The following is a 24114-nucleotide window of genomic DNA, read 5'->3' on the forward strand; positions in this document are numbered from 1 at the left end:
TACCTGAAGAGTAACATGAGGGACCCGAAGAAACTCCGGAAGTTGTTGTGTCGGTTGATGTGACTCTCCTCATCTAATTTTATGTTTCCGAATACCTTGAAGAGAAAAACAAAAAACAAAGAGCATGACTTGAGCTGTGTGATGTGTCCTGCATATGAATATTAGATGCACCTCATCTAATGGGGTTGGCAAATCTATATGCATGGCCTTTCCCAATGGCCCAATCCTGAAGCAGACAACTCAAACCCAAATAGGCTGATGGATCCCATGCTCCTGGCCTGACATGAACAAGTAATTATATTCTTCTGCAGCAGAGAGGACCAAAGACCATAGAAGGCAAGATCTTTTTGAAGTCATTCTGCCTGTACATAGTTCCTCCCACACCTAATTTGGTCTTTTTATTTCCATGGTACCTGTCACCATGGTACTCAAGCAGTCTATCAAAGACATACCCCATAACAGAAGTGCAGGGAAGGAGCTACCCCTGTCTTTCTGTCTCAGGTAGTAATGATTGGAATATGTGTATTTGTAGAACATGTGATTGACAGCTTGGGCAGGTGCTGCCCTGGAATTTGCAAGCGGTTTGGGTCACAGAGGGGCACCTCTATCTTCCTTGGATATGTTTCCATCCAGAGAGTCCAATTTCAGAAAGTCAAAACATCTATAATCTAGAGTCCATGACAACGAATGCACACAAAGCAAAGTCCAGACCAATAGGACGAAGAAAGTCAGGACAACTGGATACTTAGAAAAGGAGAAAGAATGGGCAGACCTGGCTATAGAATGAATTTGCTAATCCGCTTTCGGTCTTTGAGCCCAGAATGTGGTCACCATGCAAATTCACATGAAAGAAAAAAAAGAAGGGAAAACTCAGAGATCTTTATCCACAGACAGTGAATAATGTTGAACTCTGAGACCCTAAGTCTCTTCGGATGAGAGGGGTACCCTTCCACATGGACTTTCCTCCCAACCATGTTTCAGGTATCAGGATCTATTCCTACAAGTCAATGATGGTACAACTGAAGGCTTACAGGTCACTTTTCCAGCCCTTTGAGACACCTTCCAGACTATATTTAACATACTTCAGTTTATCTAATATATGCTAAATGGAACACATTTTTCCCCCGAACAGTTTTTAGAATGTGCAGTTGAGGAACGATCTCTGCCCGCAGCTATTTTACTCAAGTAACTCCCACTGACACCTGCTTTGGGGATTTGTTCTCCACACTGTTTTTCAAAACCCAAATACTACTTGTCTCTCAGGGAGAACGGAAGTGGCAAGGTAGGCAGCACAGGGGAAGAAAGGAAGGAGGAAGATAAGAGGGTGGAGGGCCCACAAACAGACAGACAGTAGAACTGAAAAAATCCCCAACAACCACATTTAGTTCCAGGCACCCCAGGAGGAAACTGTCATACATCCTTATGCCTGTGTTCACATCACCTTCTCTCCTTTTCACTCTCTTGGCCCAACATCTGCAATTTATCACATCACATCCACACAACTTACAATGTTTTTTTCTACCTCTGACAGTCCTGAAACCACCATTAATTGTCCTCACTATGATTTTCTCAAACACCTTATCCAGTTATCAACTAGTGGGAGGGCATGCTGTGATTCTGCATGAGGTGTGTGGGTAACAGTCAAAGAAACTGAAGCTGTTTTGAATCGACTATAGTTATCAAGCCAAAAATGTATAAATACATATTTATTGTGAAGGCAGTTTTTAAAATCCCACCTTCTATTTATTTATTCATTTTTTATTTTTTAGCTTTTCACTTAGTCCTTGTCCCAGACCAAATTTCCTACACCAAAAGGGCATGAAAGAAAAAGAAGAGATACTGAGACCCACCAGAACGCTTAACAGAAGTACAAGCTTAAATCTACTTTCACTCGGAATCACAGAACTTTAGAACATAAAATGACCTGTGAAGACATCTATCCAACTTGTCTATGGTTCCGGTGAGGGTGTTAAGGCCCAGAGAGGTTCGGTGACTTGACCAAGTTTGTAGAGCTGGTCAGTGGAGGAGCTGAGGCGGAAAGCCTCACCTCCTAATGATCTGTGCCCCTGGACTGTTTCCCATACCCAGCAAGTTACTCCTTCCTTCCCTCTTCAGATTCCTCTGCAAAATTCTCTTCTTCCAAGATGACTGTGAAAGTTCAGAATAATGGTTCTTCTCACAGATTCATCCTGTTCCTATTTATTTTTCCAATACTGGTCTCCTGCCTTTATGTCTTTCTGTTTGGATGGATCCCTCTACTTTGTTGTGACTATACCAGATACAATTTCTTTAGCCACAAGCTACGTATCTGCATTGTGCACAGTGTGGGGTTTCTATCACGCACCAGGAGGAGGATGGCTCTCTAAAGGCAAATCACAGTGGGAAAGCCATTTGTGTCCCTGTGTAATGGAAACAGTGCTCCTATTTTGGGGGAAGAAGTCTAAGGGCAATAAGATATTAGACATTGCACACAATTTCATGACTGAACAGCTCCCACCTCCCACCAACAGGTCAAATAAATACTTGTATTTGCTTGTTGGTGGGAGGAGAGAGAACATGTAGTACACTAAGAATATGGGTTGTACAGCAGACAGAGCTGAGATTTAATTAAACTCAGCTCTCCCACTTACTGGGACCTTCAGTATGTTATAAGTTACTTAACCATGTTAAGCGTCAATGGAGACAATGAAACCCACCCATAAACATTTTCACATCACTTTCAAATACGTTAGTCACGTATTGTGCGTGTGCCTGCAGACAGGGAGGAAGAATGGGGTTAGAACATTTTGGAGAGTGTTTGGCACACCCAGGAATTCAAGTATTGGTAAATAGCATTATCATCATTATCAGCAATAATGCTAATAGTTTACTACTAGAGATGGTGTTATTCTAGTTTATTTTGACTGAAGATGAAAGGAGGTAAGAGCTATTTTAATCATGGACAAAAATTTAAGTTTCATTTGGCTGTTCAAGAACATTTAAATTCTAGAATCAAATATTTGAGAGTTAGAAGGGACTTAATAGACATCATCAAGCTGATCGTAAATTTCCATAGGGATTCTGCTTACAGCACAGCTCTGACGCCATCATGGCATTTCTCCTGAAATATCTTCATTAAAGGAGAACTCACTACTTCTCAACCAAGTCTCATGCTTTTTGATACTTGACATTCTATTGTATTTTGGGAGAACAAAAATCTCTCCAGTAATACAGTTAGGAGATGAACAAAATTAAGAAGTGCATGCAAGAGAGAGGAGCATAAAGAAGAGACATTTCAGAGATGCTTTGGCAAAAGGCTGCTGACACAGCAAGCATGGGAGATGTGTGCAGTGGCTCCAGATGGCAGGCACTGTTGAGAAGGCAGCTGGCAGTCCAAAGGCAGCCAGACTGCCTGACTGCAGGAGACTGCCACTTGGCTGAATTTCCATGCTAGGCTTTAGTCTCAACATCTCCAAGTCAGAAAGTTAGCCCCCCTGAAACAAGCAGACAGTCCAGTGTATCTAACTGGATATGTTCATGGGATGTGTCACTGACTGTTTATAGTAGGAGTCCACCTGCCACAAATGACAGTCACTTTAGGAAGATCTTATGACATCTTCTGCTCAGTGGACCTCTGGCTACCTGCATAAATATCCAGGATGGAAACATGGCCCTTGGGTGTCCCTAGGATTAGGCAGGCTGCTAGGATCCCTTTGAGTTGTTCCCAGTGGTAGGTCTTAGGGTGTAAATCTCAGCCATTCAAGACTTAACTCAGATATATTTTGTGCTGTTGTGTATGAGGGAACAACCATCTGACCTTCTTTTAGGTCTAGCTCAAATATGGGAGATGCTGAGAAATGGATCATCATGAGCCTCACCCCCTCCTTGGTCTTATGCGAGACCTCTCTGGCTAAGAACAGTGGTGTCACTTTTGCTTTAGTCCTTTTGTTGTGTTCACAGAAGTCCCACTACTTGTAAGTCAGCACCATGATCTGATAACCTCAGATGAAACCCCTGTACCAGATTTGTACTGCAAATACCTTGGTAACCTGAGTGGGGAACCGTGCATATGTAAAATTCCCAAGGTGACATTGCAATAAGATCTTGGGAGCATGCCCATAGGCAAAAAGGGGTTCGAAGCACCCTCCACCTTGGATGCTAAGGCTGGTGAGCCAGTAACAATCTGTCACTGTCCCCAACCAGGCCCCAATATACCAGCTCACCTGCATCCCGATGATGGCATAGATGAAGAAAAGCATGGCAATCAAAAGGCAGACGTAGGGGAGGGCCTGGAGAGAAAGCAGAGATAGGACCATAAATTCAAAGGGAGGCAGCTCACAGGCTCCACACCCACAGTTACAGGCAGTACTAGAACTCTTGCCCTAAAGCTGATTTTAATGGAAGGCTGGGACTCCCTATTCCCTGGGGCTATTCTGATTTGGAGTGCCACACTTCTGCAGATGTCCATGTCCTCTGACAAATATGTAAGCTATTGTCCATAGACAGGCTTGTCATTTACTTTCTGTCAAGAATGTTCATTCACCCAGAAGTGTGGCCCAGATCTTTAAGGAGAGCTAGGGAAACTTCCTGGGCTTGAGATTCATCCCACTTTGCATGCAGAATATTAATAACTGGGGCAATTGTGATGCAAATTACACAGAAAGCACCTAGATTGGGTCCTCATATACCTATGTTACCCCTTCCCACTCCCTCACTCAATGCCAAGCCCATAATAGAGAATCTGGAAGCAAAGAAGCCAGCTAGGGGTCTCAGTTGTTCATCAGTTCCCCTTCATCTTCCGATGAAACTCTCTTTCCAATGTTTAAGCCTCCTGGCACTTCATTACATATCATGCAAAATTCTGAAAAGCCCTTTAAGTGTTAGCCACTGCAAAACTCTGCCATGAAGCCATGTGGCACAAAATTCCATATCATGTAAGCTAACTGCCACTGTGGGATGATAACATTTCAATTGTAGGGGTGAAGGGGGCAAGTGAAAGAGATGCGAGGTAGGGAACTGCCTACCTACAGAGAACTGGCTGGGGGAGGATGTAGGGAAATTTCCTTTGGGGGCCAGGGAGGGCTCTATGATTTGGGGGTGATCTCCATGCTGACATGGAAGCCTCTCTCCTTTACCATTCAGGAAGCTTCCTGGAGGACCGTGCAGCTTGCAGTCTCCATTCTATCCTGAGTGTGTGCAATGCACCTCCCAGGAGACTAGTTGAAGGCTTTCAGACTGCAGGGGCAGGGCAGGGCTTATCAACAGAGCTAACTAAATGAAGAGCCTTGGGAGACTTTTAGAATAGACTTTAGAATAAAGGATAAAATTAAAATGCGACCAAGTTGCCTAGAGAATCCCTTCTCCAGAGAGGTGCTGACTCCCAGGATCTATAAGGGAAATGGCTGCCTTTCAAGGGGCCGTGTGAAGACTCCGTCTGCTGAAAGGAGAGGGCTGGGAGGCAGGTTTCTTACCACTTGAGGTGCCGCTACCTTCTATTACCTTCTGCTTACTTTCTGCCCTTATTCTACCTTCTATACTCCAAGGTCTCCAGTCCCTAGCTCATCTCTCCCTACCACACCCCGCCAGCTTTTGGGAAAAGATCAAAGATTTATTCTGATCTCCTTTCTTATCATGTTATAAATTCTAACTCAAAATAAGGATAAAGAGGGAAGAACAAAGTAGGAGTCATTGGTTGGAGAACTGAGCTATGGTCACGGGGGGGGGGGGGGGGGGGGGGGGGGCGTGGCTACGCCATGGCCCCCAGGGGGCAGTTTATATTGTGTGGCTCCTTGCTGTGTATTTGCAGAGGGAGCCTTTGTTAAGCCGACTTTCAGAAAACAATTTCTAGACTGTGTCCTGGGACTGTTCTGAAAAGGAAACACCTATCCATCACAGTGTCACCTAGAGGCTGATTCACCTTGTCTTCACTGTTCTATATTCACTGCAATAAGCCAACCATTTGACCATCAATTTTTTGACATGCTTTTCTTTGCCCTCAACAGTATGCAGTTTTACAGAGAACTGGCGAGCATGATAATGTGACAGGCTGACACATATTTCTTGAGAGACTCACTAACTGTAACTTATTTGAAAGGTCTCTAACAAAAAGGTTTTAAAGAGTGGCTTGTGTATCAGATTCTAAATCCAAATTGACCTGAGACTCGGTAAATTCTTGCTAAGGTTTTAGATTTCTCCTCTGTCATGTGGCTTTGGAAAAATTCTTTCCATTGAGGTGAGAATAGATGAGAAACCCCATTGAGAGGGTTATGACACCAAACAATTACTATGGATATGATACAAATGTCAAGGTTGCTGGTAGGAGGCTGAACATCCTTACAACTCTTCTCATATATCAAACCCGCAGGATCTCAATGGAGAATAAGTCAGTAATGATGGTGTAGGGTGCACACTTTTCCAAATGATGAAGAAGAAATCACTGAATTCACTGGCTTAACCTCTTTAGTTCAATTAAAATACATAAACAATTAAAATAAAGGAGCCAATTTAGTAAATTCATGATTTCTCATCTTTGAATCAATTTCATCAAATTTATTTTTAAAGCATATTCATTGAAAAGCTTTTTTTGAGAGAGAGAGAGAAAGCGAACGAGCATGTGTGAGCAGAGGAAGGGCAGAGGGAGAGGGAAAGAAAGAATCTTAAGCAGGCTTCATGGCCAGCATGGAGCCTGACTCGGGACCCAACCTGGGGCTTAATCTCATGACCATAAGATCACAACCTCAGCCAAAATCAAGAGTCGGACACTTAACCAGCTGAGCCACCCAGGTGCTCCCAAAAGCTTTAAGAGGAAATAGTAGGCATTTGGGCAGCACTTAGACTCCCAAAGCCTTAAAAACAAACTATGATATCTGCTACAGCCTGAAGACATTTAAGTATGTTTGGAAAACTTCTTTTATAGGAAGTTTCTGTCATTAAAGTGGGTTTCAGGTATCTTTAAAACTTACATTTATTACACATATACCTCTGTATAGCCCCATGAGACCATTCAAAGAAGCTCACCACATTAACCTTGCCCAAGCATCCTATTAGATAGTAAGACACAGAGGTGACCATTAGCATGCCATACATTCAGGGGTTCAGGAAACACACACTGATGAAGACATGGATGGGACTTATGAATTATCTCGCAGAACTTTTTATTTTTAATTTTTTTAATGTTTATTTATTTTTGAGGGAGAGGGAGAGACAGAGTGTGAACAGGGGAGGAGTAAAGAGATAGGGAGACAGAATCAGAAGCAGACTCCTGGCTCCGAGCTGTCAGTGCAGAGCCCGACACAGGGCTCGAACTCACAAGCCACAAGATCGTGACCTGAGCTGAAGTCGGACGTTTAACTGACTGAGCCGCCCAGGTGCCCCACGTTGAAAAACTTTTAATGTGACCTACAGCCATTGGCAAGTCCCTCAAAATGCAGAAGATGCATTACTACAGGTGTCTGGCTCTCTACATGGACAGGATCGCTGGGGGCGCTTTGGAATACCTCGAGAGGGAGCACACCTGATAAAATAGGCCTCAAGTGAACAAAGAAGGGAACTGAGTTATAATGTGGAGGTGTTTTTCTAGAATGAGATTCTCTCCAGTTAAACACAAGCTGCTTGCTGCCTGGCTGAGCTGCATTATAACTAAGAACTGCTGTATCTATTTAATGCTTCTGACAAACACTCATTCCTCGAGGTGAAGGGACCAGTGTAATGACACTGTGTGGCCCGGCTGTGCTGTCTGATAAGAAAGAGAGGAGGATCTGGTGCTGCTTACCTTAAAGGACTGTACAAAAGTCCAAAGTAAAATACGGATGGTGTAGCCCTGACGTAGAAGCTTGATGAGACGAGCAGCTCGGAAGAGCTTCAGAAAGCTCATATTGAAGCCACTGGTGTTCACCAGCTGGTGGACCAAAAGGAAGCATATAATTAGTGACATTACGGTCATTTAGCAAAAACTAAGCACTAATATTTGCATATGTATCCCTCATTCAGATCATGGAATTGGACACAGATTCTGTCTTGTTTTCAACCCCATCATCAACTGATGGGCCAGTGAGGACCATCTCTCTAAGCCTTCCCAGGCCTGCACTCTATTCCCAGGTAGAAGGGTATGGGTAGGACCCCAGAAGAGTGCCCTGCATATATCATACAAAACTAGCCTCCCTAGTCTTCTAAGCAGGCCTAGTGGTCCTAACTGCACTTAGATGCCCAAGAACATACCTAATAACCCCTCCAGGACATATGGTGGCCATGTCAACATTCAAAGAGAGTTATAATGAACCCTCCAAGTCTTCTTTAGGATAAACAGTTTTAGGGTAACAATTCAGGTCTAACAACCTTGATGGCAAAGATACTATGCCTCTCTTGTGCCTCCTAAAGAATCTAGCAGGACACTGTGTACACGAGCCCTCTTCTGGTATGGTCTATTGCACTCACCCCATTAAGTAGCTGCTTTTTGAGTCACGCAAATGAAACAGAACCTTCCATGAGATCCAGTCAGTGCCCTCCAATGTTTGCATTTTCTGGTGGATGCTCAGGAGTGAGGAAATGAACTCCCAACACCAAGAGGGCTACACATTTGGCTGGATGAGTTAAAAATGGGCTGTACGCACAGAAGGTTTTTTTTTTTTTTTTTTTTTTTGCTATTCCAGGGCCAAGCTTAAAGACAAGGATGTATGAGCCACTCACCTTGCTGTCTGTCAGAATGATTTCTGTGATACTGCCAATCACGGTGATAAAGTCAAAGATATTCCAGGTATCTCGAAAATAGTTCTGCCATGTGAATTCGGTCATGGGAGCATCAGAAAAAGGAGGAAAAGAAATGGTGAAGAGACACCTTTCATTACGTAAGTTTGTAACTTGGAATTAAAACTTGTCAGTTCATGTACAAGGTCATCCTAACTTTGACTTCAGTTTCCTATGTCTAATCGGAAATGCTATTTCTCCTTTACTGATTTGGGCATTTCTCATTTGGGAAGCAGTCTCATCACTACTTGAAGACCTTGTTTTTGAATCTGTCACTAAAAAGCTACATAAAAATATGTAAGAAAGAGATTTGTGGCCAAGAACATTATAAAGTCCAAAAAAAGGCAAGATCATTGTCACCCATAAGGCAATAAAATTATTTACAATATCACTCTAAGGCTTTCTACAACTTTAAGTCATCTATATTATACCATGTGATTCTATAAATATACAGTTCTGACTTTCAACTATTAATAAAAATCACAGAGATGTTCTAAGTGATTAAAGGTCAAAGATGTGCCAAAAATCTCCTCCTAACTCCACAGGGCAATAGGACAAACAAGACTTCATCTTTCCCCTCTTTCTCTGCTTTATTACAGCTTTTGAGTAATAAAATGAGTGTATTGAAGGAAATGGAGGAGAAATAAAGGACCTGGAAGATGCACCAGCCATGTAACACTCTGCTTAACAGAGAGAGGAGGCTTTCCTCCTATCTCCAGTGCTCAGGTGAACACAGACCTTGGACTACATTCCTTAAAAGAAACAGAATACTTGGGTTTCCAAAGTCACTGGCTTGTCCTTGGGCAGCACCTCCCATAGGAGACTCTCAGAGCACAGCTGAAGTTAACTCCCCTACCCTCAAAATGAGCATTAATGAATTTTATGACATGTCCCAGATATGGGGTAGTCCCTTGGCATTCTTTCAGTTCATTTGTGTCTCCCACAGATCCTACAGGTATGTCAAGATCAATATCTTATGTTCATAAAACACTCAGTGGCAGGAGTGGCAAGAAGAATCAGCAGAGACATGCAGTTTGGAGAGCAAAGGAGTGTGGTAAGAGCAAAGCTACCTTTATTGAGCACCTTCTCAGGACTAGAACCTAAGGACCTTGGGTACATTGCCTAACTGGGTATACACAATAAAGTATATAAACCTCTAAGATAGCTATTGTGATCCTCGTTTTGAAAGACAAAACTAAGGCTTAGAGAGGCTCATCTGCTGGGCATGTAGAGAAACAGGCTACACAGCCTCACAAACTCACTTTCCATGAAGAGTACCTACTTCCTCAGGAATTGAACTAAGTTGAGTCTCCGAGTTCATAATTTCTCAGGGCTCTACTATTCCCAACCTGGAGTGAGCTTCTTGATCTTAGGCCCTCATACAGTAGAGAGAACATGACTCTAGGTCTTAGAGGACAGAAGCTCTGGATTCCAGGTGAAGGAGCTTTAGTGTAGTGTAGACTAGTAGATTCTTGTGGACAGATTATGGGCTTTCAAGTCAGATTAGACCAGGATCTGAATGCTGGCTCTGCCTTTTAGTAACCTTGGGCAAAGTACTGAATTTTCACGAGCCCTAACCCATCCATACAAGAAACTGTATCACCTATCTAAAAGAGCTGTTATAAGGCTAAAATGAATACTTAATATGGCAAACAATATATGTTCATTCTCTCCCTCTTTCTTCTTCTTCCTTTTTTATTCCCATCCTACTTTCCAATTCTACTGCCTTTTATTGGGTCATCTTCTTTTTAAGTTTATTTATTTTTCATTTTGAGAGAGAGAGAGAGAGAGAGAATATGAGAATGAGAGGCGCAGGGGACAGAGAGAAAGGGAGAGAGAATCCCAAGCAGGCTCTGCACTGCTTTGAGCCCAACATGGGACTCAAACCCACAAACCATGAGATCATGACCTGAGCCAAAATCAAGAGTCAGATGCTTACGTGACTGAGCCACCCAGGTGCCCCTATTGTGTCATCTTTAAAAAAGCTATACCAGGGGCGCCTGGGTGGCTCAGTCGGTTAAGCGTCCGACTTCAGCTCAGGTCACGATCTCGCGGTCCGTGAATTCGAGCCCCGCGTTGGGCTCTGGGCTGATGGCTCAGAGCTTGGAGCCTGCTTCCGATTCTGTGTCTCCCTCTCTCTCTGCCCCTCCCCCGTTCATGCTCTGTCTCTCTCTGTCTCAAAAATAAATAAATGTTAAAAAAAAATTTTAAAAAAAAGCTATACCATTTTTCTGAACTTCAATTTCCTCATTTAAATGAACAACATCGACAATGATAATGATGGCATCTGCCAGTGACTTTCAGAGTCACTGAGAAGATCTAACAAAATAGTATACATTAGGATATTCTGGAAACCTAGAGTACTATATCAGTGTAAAGACTTGTTTGGACCTAATGTGCCTTTTAACGGGTGAAAATGCCTCTAGACCTTGAATAAAAATATGGAGGTGAGGGTGGGAAGGAGGCAGACTCTGGGGCCAGTCTAGTTAAGCTTGTAAGTATGTATTCAGCATTCACCATAATTAACACACAGTTGGGGACTTAAGTCACAGACAATGTCAATAGTACATGCAAGTAATCAAGATGCATAGAAAAACTTTCCCTGTTGTGGCACCAGCTTCTCCCTCACTCTGCTCACCCTGCTCACGGCTAGACTGTATTATAAAGGCATCTTTGTTGGTGGCAGTTTCTTTTTACTTTTTTATTTCCTCAAGTCTCAAAATACTCAAAGGGGAGTCAAGCAAACAACAATAGAGCCACCTGCAATGGGTTCTCTTCAACTCCCCTCCCCAAACCATCAAGTTAATGACTTTTCAAAGACCCATCAGGAGACCAAAAGCAGCCCCTACAATCAACACTCACAATTATCAGGCCCAGCCCAGAGTCCCTGCTAAAACCGCTACCAGACAAGCCCTTTTTCAGATAATAAGCAAAGTTTCTTTTCTTGCAGGGAAAGCCACATACACACACAATTTGAAATGGTAGCTCACACACTAAATAAGTGTGAAACAGCTGTCAAGTGGGTTTATCTGCATCCCACTGATCTCACTGTAAACGCTGAAGCAAGGAGGGGGGGTGCAGAGAGAATTATTTTGTTTATAGGACACTGAAGCAAAGGGCTAGGTTTGCTTAACACTGTTGAGAGCAGATGCAAGAATGTGCCAAGCAATTATAATTAATAGTTGAAGAAAAGTAAAAGACTCATACAAGAAAAACTCATCCCAATCCCCCTCAAACCTAATTCCAGTATACCTACCTATCAACCTCTCTCTCCCTCCCTCTCTCTCCCTCCACGCCCCCTCTTTCACACACACACACACACACACACACACACACACACACACGCATGCACTTTAAAGGTCATTAGCCTTTGTAAACTTAAGCAATAAACATTTATTTTTGTAGGCAGAAATTACACTGCATGTAACTAACGGGAGGAGGACAATTAGGTAAAATCTAGTATCTGCTATGTTTGAGGCTAAGAGGGACAGGTATTTTCCCATATGAATTATAAAATCTCATACCTTTTACCAATAAACAAACACTCAAGGCTTATTAGTCCAATCTTTGTTTGGTTCCTATCAACAAATAAATTGTAGTTCTAGCAAGACCCAATGACTGTCACCCCTAAGCCACTGACAGAACCTGAAAGGACCAGAACTGATGGCTAGATGAGTTTGGAGCTGGGGATCCTTTGCCCTTTCTCCTAACACCCTCACACATCCTCTTGTCTTTATGGCAGTTTATTGAGAGTTGAAACAGGCCCACAATTAGGTCAGGTGAACCATTTTTGGAATAGCGGTAACCACCCCCCTTCCAACAAAGGCTGGGAATGCATCCAAAAGGAAGGGAAGACAAGTGTGATGCTGGCATAAATGCCATGACATACCAAGAAGCCAAACGCGATGATCTTTAGGACACATTCCAGAGAAAACACCATGGTGAAGGCAATATTCAGGTACTTCAGGGCCAGTTCATAGGTACAGGGAGCAGAGTAGTACTGCCAAGAAGAGAAAAGAGGAGAAAAAGAATCAAACCCTTAAGGTAAGGGGGTTATTCTTTGTCACTGAGGCTGGCCATCTCTCATCCCTGCCCTTGGGGGACACTCTGGTGTGTGGTGTCAGAGGAGAGACGTGCATCGAGTGCTGGAGAGAAGGACGATGGATCCCATGTAGCAGAACAAAACAAAACAGAGGAGAGCACAGACCATGCCTAGCTGTGGCTACTTATTAGCAAAATAGCCAGTCTTCCTAGAGATGAAGGTGGGCAGGATAGAAACATTTTCTGGAGTTAATTACTTTACCAGTTTTTATTAAATAAGATCAAACCTCTTCCAACACTCCTTTAGAACCCCATGATCACCTAGATCACACATTTCCACTCTTGTCTGAATCTGACTGAATCTGACTGCCATCAGCATCTCTGGTCCTGGGAGCTACTGTACTTCTTTGCTACAATGTGTCTCACTGCATTTTGCTCTAAAGATCCAGAAGCTGGGCTGTTGAATGGGACAAGATCAAAAAGAGATTCCACAGTGTTAAAGGAGGTAAGGAGGCAACAGACTTGAATGCTGGAGTGTCTGCCCAGTGTCTTGAGTGCACATGTAATTGCTCTGTGAGGGAACGGGCCCCAAGGCTCAGTCTCCTGAATGCCTGCAAGCCACCACCCCCTCACCTTCATCATCAGCACGACGGTGTTCAAGGCGATCATGGCCATAATGGTGTACTCAAAGGACGGCGACACCACGAAGTGCCAGACGCGGTACTGGAAGGTATGCCTGTTCTGCGGCATGTAGCGGGTGAGAGGTTTGGCACTGATGGCAAAGTCGATGCACGCCCTCTGAAGGAAAGTCACAGCTATTAGCTCAAACTCAAGTTCCCTAAACCTTGCACATTGGTGGGCTCTCTGTTAGGTGGCTAGAAAAACAGGACAGTGTATGAAAACAAAGATAGGGCTAGACAAGCAAAAGGAAAGATGGCAACAGGGATTATGTAGACAAAACTACAGGTGCATGGTCACTTTAACTGTACACAGCACTGGGATATCATATGGGATATGGACTTTATGGTTCCTAGTAATGTCCTTTTACACAGCCTGTGGCTGAGATGATTAGGCAGGAAGCCTTACCTGATGCTCTCGGTCAGAAGTAAAACTATCTCCCTACGCATTCCCAGAGCACTTTATTTGTATTTCTCTCATAGTCTCTAACAGTCTCTGGTTCCTTTCCATTACAAAAATAATGAGCTCGACAATGTGCCAGAACTATGCTTGTTACTGGAAAAGCAGCAATAAGCAAGTCATATTCCCTATCCTTATAGCAAATACATGCCACAGAGGGACAGAGCCAGGTACGCAAATGTCTTAATGTTGTAAATTTGGCACACATCTTTTACTACCACCTCTAGACTACTCACGGCATAAGGGTAGGGACTACATCTTAAACCTTCCAGTTCTTTGTGCCTCATGCCTAAGTCTTAAAAGAGCTGATTCTTAAAAAAATGTTTACTTAATGACTGAATAATTAATCTTTCCCATCTCTTTGTCCTTTTTCATAAAGTCAAGAAAATTCAGTCCTCCTTCCTACCACTGCTGTCCAAGAGCCCTTTCGGGAGCCCCTGCTGTCCCATGCTCTAGACCACTTATTTTTACCTCGTTCTTCTCCAGGCTGCACTCCTCCATCATCTTGTCTCCTTGCTCCTGGAAGGTGATGATGATGAGAGCCACAAAGATATTGACAAAGAAGAAAGGGAAGACCACAAAGTAGACCACGTAAAAGATGGACATCTCCATGCGGTTGCTGCGGCTTGGTCCTCGGTCTTCCTCTGTCACATCAACAGAATGCTGTAAGACTCTGTAGGGACAGAATGAGGGGGCTTGGATGGTGGATGGAAATCTTGGCAGTGGCTCTGAATCAAGGCTTCATTAGGAGATGTGCCACCTATTATATTTTCTTATATGACTTCTTTGACTTTGCAGATCCACCATAATTTTTAGGGTCCATAATCAAGGTGGTGAAGATCCAGTGACCCCAGATCCACTGCTTTTTCTATGCCCTGTTCCATCATGCATCCAACTGCTAAACAACAGAGTGACATTAGTTTATAGCTTAGGTTGTCATATTCAATACCAAGAGACCCCTGGACTTCCTGGCATACTGCCAACTAGAGTATGCTGCCACCAGAAAGTGGGGTCTTAATAATTGCCAAGTCTCTGAAAAATCAGACATTAGCAGCCTAAGAAACTGCATTCTGTTGTCTTCTTCATAGAGGTGTGACCACAGAAAGTGTCTCTGAGTCTTCCAACTCATTCTTAACCCTCAATCCCAAGGTGAAGGGCCAATGTGGAGGATAAATGTATTCAAAACAGTCCCCAGGGAATTCTTCTAAGGGGTGCAGAGCCATTCAAAATTCATTTGCTCTACAAGAGTCAGATGACTCCACTCAACTCAATTGGCTAAAACAAGAAGAGTTTCAAACATCTCTGACTTTGTTATCTCCCTCTTGATTTTTGCTTTAGGTTTTTTCATTCCTCCTCTCTTCCATCTCTCACCCACTCATAACCACTTACTTTCCCTGGTATAATAACAAAGGGTTAGCCTCATTCATCTTGAATAAGCTTCTCAAGGCAACCATGTGGCCCTATCCCAGCTCACAGACAAGCATGCCAACTCAAACCCATCACTCACTGAGGCCATCCTTCCCCTGTGGAGACAGTGAAGAGGGTCAGCAGGGCCCAGATAATGTTGTCGTAGTGGAATTCATGGCGCTTCCATTCCCGGCCTTTCACCTCCATCTTGTTTTTTTCATGATCTACATAGTTGCCTCTAAAACAAGAGTACAAATGAAATAGGGCCTCTTCACTACAGCTCGTGGGAGAGTAAGGAAATTCTACAAACTTCAATCATGTGGCTAAGTCATAATCAGGATACAAATGCAAGGAAGAAAGCAGTGTATTATTAAAGGCAGTCTATCATTGCATAATAAAAGTGGTATTAGGTGCCCAGTAGACATGGAAGATGAAATCCTAATCCTTTTACTAGTCACCGTGCAACCTTGAGCAGTTTAAACTTCCTGAGCCTCAGCTTTCACATCTAGAGTATGTAAATGAAACCTATCTCAAAAGGTCACTGTAAAGATTGATAATGAAAAACAGTATGTAAAATGCCATGTACTGTGTGGTGACACAAAAGTTTAGCAGTTTCCTATTTTGCCTTTTTTCCTAAAAGAAGAAATGAGAGATGGGTAAGAGAGAAAGAGAAGACCTATCTGTGGAGGGTTAAGTGGGCATCACTGGAACATGCTTTAGCAGAAAGTGAGTGGCTTGTGCTGGCTGCACGTACATGCACTCCTTCTCTGTGTCCTTGGAACTGTCCGTGCAATAAAAGAACTTTCCCTTGAAGAGCTGAACTGCGATGACAGCGAAGATGAACATGAAGAGCTTGTAGACAATGAGTATGTTGAAGACATTCTTCAAGGAAGTCACCACGCAATCAAAGACAGCCTGCAAAGAGAAGTAAAGAGTACTGTATGTCCCTGGAATGGCCTGTGCATTTGCCTAGAGCGGAGCTAGAGCCACATCACCACCAGCCAGCCCCACTGAGAAGGTGCCTCAGGAGATATCACCTTACTAACAAGTGACCTCATGGGATTCAGAGGTGGCTTCCAAACTGGTCATCACTGCCAGGACCTACCACCTGGAAGGGCACATGTGCTCTGAAACTGAAAGTAAACCCCAAAGCAGTAGAGGCCAAAAGGCACCAGGCAGTGGTGGAAGTCCTTTGTGGGATCCCAATAGGTGTACTCCAGTTAGTGGGAGGCACAGAAATCTATCGCAGAAAGGATCTCTGAGAGCATTTAGCCCATTTTAGCCATTACATGGCTTGTCCCTAACCTTACATCTATTTGGTGGCCTTCTTAGATTTGGTTTATATATTGCATGCATATGGTTTTCTCTTTACCTTTCTAAATGGATCAGAGAGCGCGGTAAATTACACCTTTATTTTAGTGATAATTTGAATTAATCCATACATTCGATCAAAACATGTTCAATACTTCACATGTTCACATGTTCTCTAGCTTAAAGCCAGCTGTATTGGGGATGAGGAGTCAACAGGTGATGTAGGAAGGGATGGAGAGCAGCCTTCCCATAGAGAAGGGAGGACTGGGTGGATAGAATCAGACTGGTGCTTTGGTCACAAGCCTGGATGTCACTCTGCAGAATCCATTCTAGGCCCTGAGCTGTGGGGAGTTACACAGGAATTCGACACATTTCAAGCCATTTTTAGGTTATTTTCTAGGTTTTTAGGTTTAGCTCACTGGAGAGTTGAGCCCCATGGTGGGACTGCATTTGTGCAGTTGCCACATCGGTACAGTTGTTTCTTCACAGCGCTGGGTGACTATCGCTGGTTTAATTAGTTCAACACTGCGGGGTATGTGAGCGGCACGCAGCCTTGTAGAATCATCAGAGCCACCTACACTTCCCCCAGGTGATGGAGCTGCAGAGAAAGCAAGAAGCCAGCGCTTCCTAATTAAGTGGAATTAGCCAAGGCTGGGGTCGCATTCTCCAGCCTATTAACTAATCTCATTATGTGGTCTGCAATCTCCTTAGGACCCCAACATAGCTCAGAAGAGAAGAGACCGTTGGAGCCTGGGCTGCAGCTAACAACATTGGTTAAGGCCCCAGCCCCCTGGTGGTATTGTTGGGGTGGAGCAGAAAGGAATGAATATTTATGGACATGGACCGAGGCCTGGAACAATGCTGGGTCTATTACCAGGTACAAGGTTGTTGTAGTGAACAGTGTGCGTAGCCCCTGAAGACCATGCTCAGGCCTGGTGCTGTGGCTCACTCTGGCTGGCCATGTGGCCTGGGCATCAGGGAGTGGACCTCAGGGCTGTGAACCAGGCGTCCTGGCCTCCTCCCTCAGGGTGGCTAACTCTCACTCACAGGAATTCAGGAGGAAAAACTTTTTCCCCAGTGAGGCTTCAGCTTCTGTTCACAGCAGTATATGTGTGGGGGGAGGAGGGTTCAATGTGTTAGCCAACTGGACTTGAATAGTAAAGCACACCCTGAGGGCAGGAAGGCTCAGCCAGGGAAGAAGCCCCAGGAGGGTTGAGCAGGGAGACACTGGTTAGAAAGGAGGGGAATCAAGGTAATATACCTATGGAAGTGCAGGCCCTGGAAACAGGAAGAACTTAATCCATGTTAGCTCCTCCCCATTCTCTGCTTCTGCCAAAAATGACTATGTTCTTGGGCAAGTTGCTGACCTATCTGTGCCTTAAAAATATGAAGGGGCAGGGCTAGTAAATCCTTTCCTTCTCTAGAATTACCCATCCCTGGTTACTCAGCATGACCTGCTGTTCGGCCACAACACAGAAGACTTCTGCTACTTCCATTTTGGTGTTCTGGGTCCACCTTAATGACACAGGGTGCTTTCTGGGTGACATGCCACAGCCAGATATGTATAAAATACCACCTGGGTCTGGACCCCCTCATAGATTTCTTGGCATGTTGGTTATTTTTCTTTTAAACAAAGACCTTTCACTCAGGCCAATGAAAGGACCCCAGTCCCTGTGTGAGCCAAAGGACTATTCTCAGAAATAATTCTCTGAAAGTAGGCTGACCACGGCTAAAGCCAAGATGGGAGAAGGGGACTCGGAAAACCTTACCTTGAGCTTGGGCAAGCGCTTGATGGTCTTCAGCGGCCTCAGAACTCGGAGCACCCTCAGAGATTTGATGGTCTTGATGTCCCGCCCCTTGTTAGTTCTGCAGGGGAGAGGCCCCCAGGGATCAGAAGACGGGGAGAAATGAAAGTGGCATTCACACTACCGCATTAACAACAAGGTAAAAGGGGGGATAGTGAGGCAAGAGGCCAGATATTGGGTCAGAGTAGACCCCCTTCAGAAAGACCCCACAAAAGATTCAATTCACTCCCTATTTTGAACACACTCTTATGCACGTGTGCGTGCACACACACACACACTCATGTATATTCACACAGAAGAACACGTGAGCACGCACAAAGGCATCCATGTAATAAGTATTTTAATAAACACTTCCTCTCCCCAATGGCTAAAGTAATGCTGGTTATTAACACATTAGCAGAATGAGAATGGAAGAGAGATCGACTATGGAATATGACTGGTAACCCATTCTGGATCCCCATGGTGCCTGGTCTGGTGCTTCTTGAGTAGCAGGCTCTCAAATGATATTCGTTGAATGGACTGGGAACCCCTGGTTGAAAGCAAGTCTCATCAGAGGACTTAAGCTAGTCCTTTCCTTGACTCTACATTTGCCACCTTGGCAGAACTCATTAGTTCAGGGGAGAACAGGGTGAGGAAGGGCAGTAGGGACAGGACACCCCTGCTGTGTTGGCTGCCGCTTCCAGAGAAAGCATGTCACGTAGGCTTGCTGCCAGGACGCTGGCTCACACTACCTGTGGATGGCTGGCTCCTTCCGCGGTCCCTTCTCATCGGAGGTGCCCTATACCTAGCACAAGCTGCAGAGAGCCATACAGTTGGAGAAGGCCCAAACTCCAGTCCCTGCCCACCTTTTATCCTTGCCCTACAGCTAATGAGCTTCCCTATTCAGCCACTTGGAAATGTTTGCTCCTAATAGATAAAATATGCTTCCCCTTTTAGTTTTAGGAATGAAATGAATAAATCAACCTGCATTTCTCCCTCCACCCTTCTTATCCCCTGAGATCTTTACATTCAATTCACACAATTGCAATTTGTAAAAGACACAGATGGTAGGAAATGAGACTCTAAAGACTGAGCTCAGGCTCTGGTTCTTTCCTCATGTTGGCCCAGAGTACCATTACACCAACAGCCCGGGGAAATGGGATCCAGAGCATCAGATGGGAACTAAAGGGCTTCTGCCTGCCTTTTACCCTGTCCTTCTGCCATAGCCGGCATCCCCTCTGACAGGGAGATAAAAGATCATCTTCTTCCACAGAAGGCAAGGTAGGAAGAAGACATTTAATAGAATTCAAGGAATGTTGGCTTTGCTCAGAATGTGAATTTAAAGACCCTCTTAATGGCTGTAGGCCATGGCCTGTAAGCCACTTTTATTCCATTTGAACTCTTAATACAGATAATCCAAAAATATTGCATTATCAGGTCTTTTGCATCCAGGTGTTTTGTATATTTTATAAACTCTCTTACTGTATTACATTCATATAGCTACCTACCTAAAAAAGGCAACTTCTAAGCCAAATACATACCTCAACCAATAAAAATGATCACTTTCCAAGAAGGCTTGGTGACTCCCCACTTTTGTTCTCTTGGTTGTCAGTGAGAACTTACCACTCGTATAAACTCACCGCTCCTTTCTCAACGAGCAGGCTCCTTCCCTCCCAACTGTACTTGCACCCTCCTCCAAGCCCACTTCCCGTATTCTTTACTTCAAAGAAAAGAGAAAACAATATTTACCCCAAGGCATTCCTATGGAGGATCCAAGCAGAAAGCAGTTTAAAAAAAAAAAAAAAAAAGGAGGAGGGGTGGAGAGAAGGAAACAGTTAGAAAACTTCAGGGAGGACAGGGAACCTTACAGCGACAGGGAATTGGACAAGCACAGGCCCAGGAGATCCCGCTTACAGCCTTGGCACTTGCAGAGTCCACACGCTTTGTGAAAGGAAGGGCCAGCGCACCATTTGCTCCACACCCCCCTCTCCAACCTGGAAAGGCAAAGGCCCTTTGCAAGCACTAGTGAAGCTGCCTCTAACCAGATGGCATTCCCCACAATGTGCTTTCTTTCATGGAGCCCAGTCTATTGATGTTTTCTAAATATAGCCTTTTACTTCCTTAGTAGTCTTCAGACAAACTCAATTTCCAGGGAATTTATAAGAAACCAGGAGAGAGGAATTACTCCTCTGCTCTGGGCCAGAAACTCTATTGGGAAAGGCATATCATGCCATAGTGGTGTATCTATGCTTATGAAGGAGTTCATTTGCAGTGGGGTACACAGTCACTCTGTCAGGGATAGCATGACCTCCTCAAAAGCACAGATGAGCAACACCCTAAAACCACTTCAAAATATAGGGGAAAGCATAGTCTTCAAGGTCCTGATGTCACACAGAGGATGGCTTTGATAAATTAAATAACCGACTGTCTATCATGAGTTTTTGCTGTGCAGCTTGAAGAAAAATCATCCCAGCTCTATTTTGAGGCTTTCCAATAACAAAAAGGGTGAGAGCATAAATATGTAATACTTAAGATAGAAATAATGAGAGCCAACTTTCTGAATATTAATTCTTGGCTAGACTCTATGCTAAGAACTTTTAGTGTGACTCTTTATTTAGACTTTCTAATAACTTTAGGACATAGGAATGACTATCCCCAAGACTATATGATGGTTGGAGCTCTTGCTCTGAACCAGTAAACCTCTGCAGCAGGTTTTGGTTCCAAGCTCTGTCAAACAGCTCACCAAATTCTAGACCTGGAAAAGGCCCCTGAAATACACTTAATTGCAAAGGAAACTGCATCCCCAGGAAGATGTGCCTTGCATAAGATCACTAAATAAGTGAGCCACAGTGCCACTGGTGAACCTGTCTGCAGCCATGTAGAACTGTCTAGAATTCAGGCTGCAGTTCTTAGTTGCTGGTTGCTCTAAACGGCACTTTTTCTCCTTTCTTAATTTTTTTTAATGTATCACAAACCTGAGTTACATCACTATATGTCACGAGCAAAGACTTCTAATCATTATTTTACTTAGTAAATGATGTCATATTCAAAATTACATTAATTTTCAATATAATTGACACACTAATGTTTATTTGGGAATTAAACCCAAGGTTTTATAAATCTTACATTGCTCATGTGATGCCCTCTGAGTGTTCAGAAGGCAAAGATAATATCTTCCCCTGAACTATCACAGTGTCTTCTCATACACGAGCCTGGACTCACGGTGGATTGGTCCAACACACCTGTATCCACTCATATAACAGCACTGATGGAGTCCTTAGCATATGTCAGGTACTCTTCTAGGTGTGGGTTTACCACCGTAAATAAAACAATTGAGGTCCCTAGCTTCTTGAAAGTTACCAAGTCTAGTAGGGAGAACAGACCTCAAGTAAACAAGCAAACAAAAGTATAATTTTAAGCTACATGCCATGGAAAAATGTAATCACTTGATTGAAAATTTCACCAAAACAACTACATAGGTCACCTTCCTTTCCCTAGGCTACATTCATCTTAAGGAAAAGCTTAGGGAGACTCTTCCATATCCCTAAAATGAGATAACAGAGTAGGATCAATGGATGGGCAGGTGATTTAGGGTCACACACTCCAGGCTTTTACCTGTTGCTTAGCCCAGGTCCTCAACTCTGAGACCTTTATGTCCAGTAGCATCTGAACGGGTTCTCAGAGGTTCATACTCACAGATGCCCATTTTATGAAGGAAGGCCCCAAATTTCTTGCTCTTCCCACACACCTGGATAAAGGACAGAATTTGTTCTCTATAATTAATTTTGCTCCAGGATCCTAGTAAAATATTCTGCTACGGAACAAAGAGCATCTCTGACCCATTGCTCGTATGATGTGTGTGTCTCTTGTTTTGGACAATGGGGTTCCTTAACAGCACACTCTGATCTCAACAACTGATTGTAGCCGCCAATATACAGCAGGGGTTGGGAGAGAGATTTGTCCCCTCCTGACTCCCACAGAGTTGAGCCAGGGATAGTAATAAGACAGAGGCCCAAAGCAAAATAAAGATTAGTCATTGCTCTGCACATTGTTCAAACAGGAGGAGCCACTCAGGCTCAGATTTTGAGTGGTTGAAGAAAAGCACACTCGCTTCTCAGTTTTGTTAACATATGTTCAGCACTGATTTGAAAACTGCCATTTGAAATGAAAAGAATACTGGATAACAAAGCCACAGAATCCAGAAAGGTCTCAACAACTTAGCACCAATATTAATTTTAACATTAATTAAAACATATCATAATTTACACATACACTAGGCTAAAGTACCTTTACCAAAGTCATGCATACAAGTTATTTAAGCCATTATCAAAGCTAACAAGATTGTAAGGAAAATGTTTTATCAAACCAGGGGACAAACTCTTAAAGCACTTTAAACTGAGGCACATTATTTTTGAAATAATTCATGTGCTTTTTTACAAATCATTTAAATATAATCATTTGATAACACTTTGTTAGTCTTTGCTACTCCATGTATAATCAGAATTTTTTTTTATACTGCCTAGCTAATTACTGAAATTTATCAGGTCTAAAAATTAACTCTAATGTTAAAATTTGAGGATAATTTCACATGGTAGGATGTACTGGTCCCACCTTAATTGGGACTCATTTGGGCCACCTGTTTTCCCCACGCCTTTCCTACTTATTTGGTAAGTTACTGGCTGCTCTCCAGGAAAAAAAAAAGTCACATTTCTCTTACATCTCATCAGTAAAAGATGAGACTTTTCCAGCTCAATTGTCAAGTTGCCCTCCAGATCTTTCATGTATAATTACCCATCATTCACTGTAATTTCACTCTTCAGTTTCCAGCGCCCTCCCTTCCAACCCTTTCTCAAAGGACATGTTCTCAAAGTGATTTCTGCAAGGAACCACTCTTTCCATGGGGGGCAGAGTCGGGGTCTGAAGAGCTCTTCCTCCTTAAGTGGAATAGCCTTCTGCCCTCCCCCATGAGTCCCAGAGAGAACAGCACAGGGATTTGAGGGAATCTCTTGCATGAGAAGAAGGAGCCTCCAGGCTTGCTGGAGTGTAAGGCGGGGAGAGGAGGTCACACTGTGAGGAGCCTTGAGCCTTGCTAAAGTGTCTGGGACTATTATTTGGTAGGCAATAATAACTAAAATTTAATATGCACTTGCTAAGTATTTGGCACTATATCAGACACTGAATATATTTTATCTTGTCTCTCACAAGACCAAAACACAGTTATTTTTAATTCCCGCTATGGATGAGGAAATAGAGACAGTTAAGGCAGCGAATAATTCGTCATGCTGGGATTCAGAACTAAGTCAGGCTCTGAAATCTACGTCCTTATTTGTGATGTTACAGTGCTTTTTCAGATGGGAATCACAGGGGGTTTTAACCAAAGAAGGAACAGCAAAAGAAAGCAGTTCCTGAGCTCAAATATTGACCTATCTATCCTCTGTTAACCTTAATCAGTTTAGGGTCTGCAAGGGTTCATGGAAAGAAAAAGGTACAGATGGAATAGCAAGATGGACAGGGTCAGGGACGCCCTTCTTAATCTGGTCCATATGTCTTGTCTGTCTCTAAGCAGAGACAGATGGACCTGTAGGCTGAGAAGAGATCCATGCCACGCCCCCAAGTTGAGTTTACAGGGGTTAATGGCTTAGAAATAACTACAACAACAGAGGTAGAAGGAAGTTTAATGTGACAGAGAAAGCCCCTAAACTTGAAATAAAAA

The 24114-nt window shown here is 43.5% G+C and overlaps 1 protein-coding gene across 1 annotated transcript in view; it reads right to left on the bottom strand.

The window, feature by feature from the left end:
* CACNA1E (calcium voltage-gated channel subunit alpha1 E) overlaps positions 1-24114 on the bottom strand; it is an 81300-nt gene that overhangs the window by 32565 nt on the left and 24621 nt on the right. Inside the window, exons 13-23 of the mRNA XM_049635044.1 lie at positions 20151-20162; positions 18387-18483; positions 16061-16221; positions 15407-15544; positions 14371-14572; positions 13396-13560; positions 12611-12721; positions 8665-8748; positions 7751-7876; positions 4203-4268; positions 4-95 (exon numbers count right to left, since the gene is read on the bottom strand). Coding sequence (XP_049491001.1) covers positions 4-95; positions 4203-4268; positions 7751-7876; positions 8665-8748; positions 12611-12721; positions 13396-13560; positions 14371-14572; positions 15407-15544; positions 16061-16221; positions 18387-18483; positions 20151-20162 — 1254 coding nt within the window. The remainder of the gene's footprint in view (positions 1-3; positions 96-4202; positions 4269-7750; positions 7877-8664; positions 8749-12610; positions 12722-13395; positions 13561-14370; positions 14573-15406; positions 15545-16060; positions 16222-18386; positions 18484-20150; positions 20163-24114) is intronic.

The sequence above is a fragment of the Panthera uncia genome, chromosome F1 (assembly GCF_023721935.1).
Source record: "Panthera uncia isolate 11264 chromosome F1, Puncia_PCG_1.0, whole genome shotgun sequence".
Classification (NCBI taxonomy): Eukaryota; Metazoa; Chordata; class Mammalia; order Carnivora; family Felidae; genus Panthera; species Panthera uncia.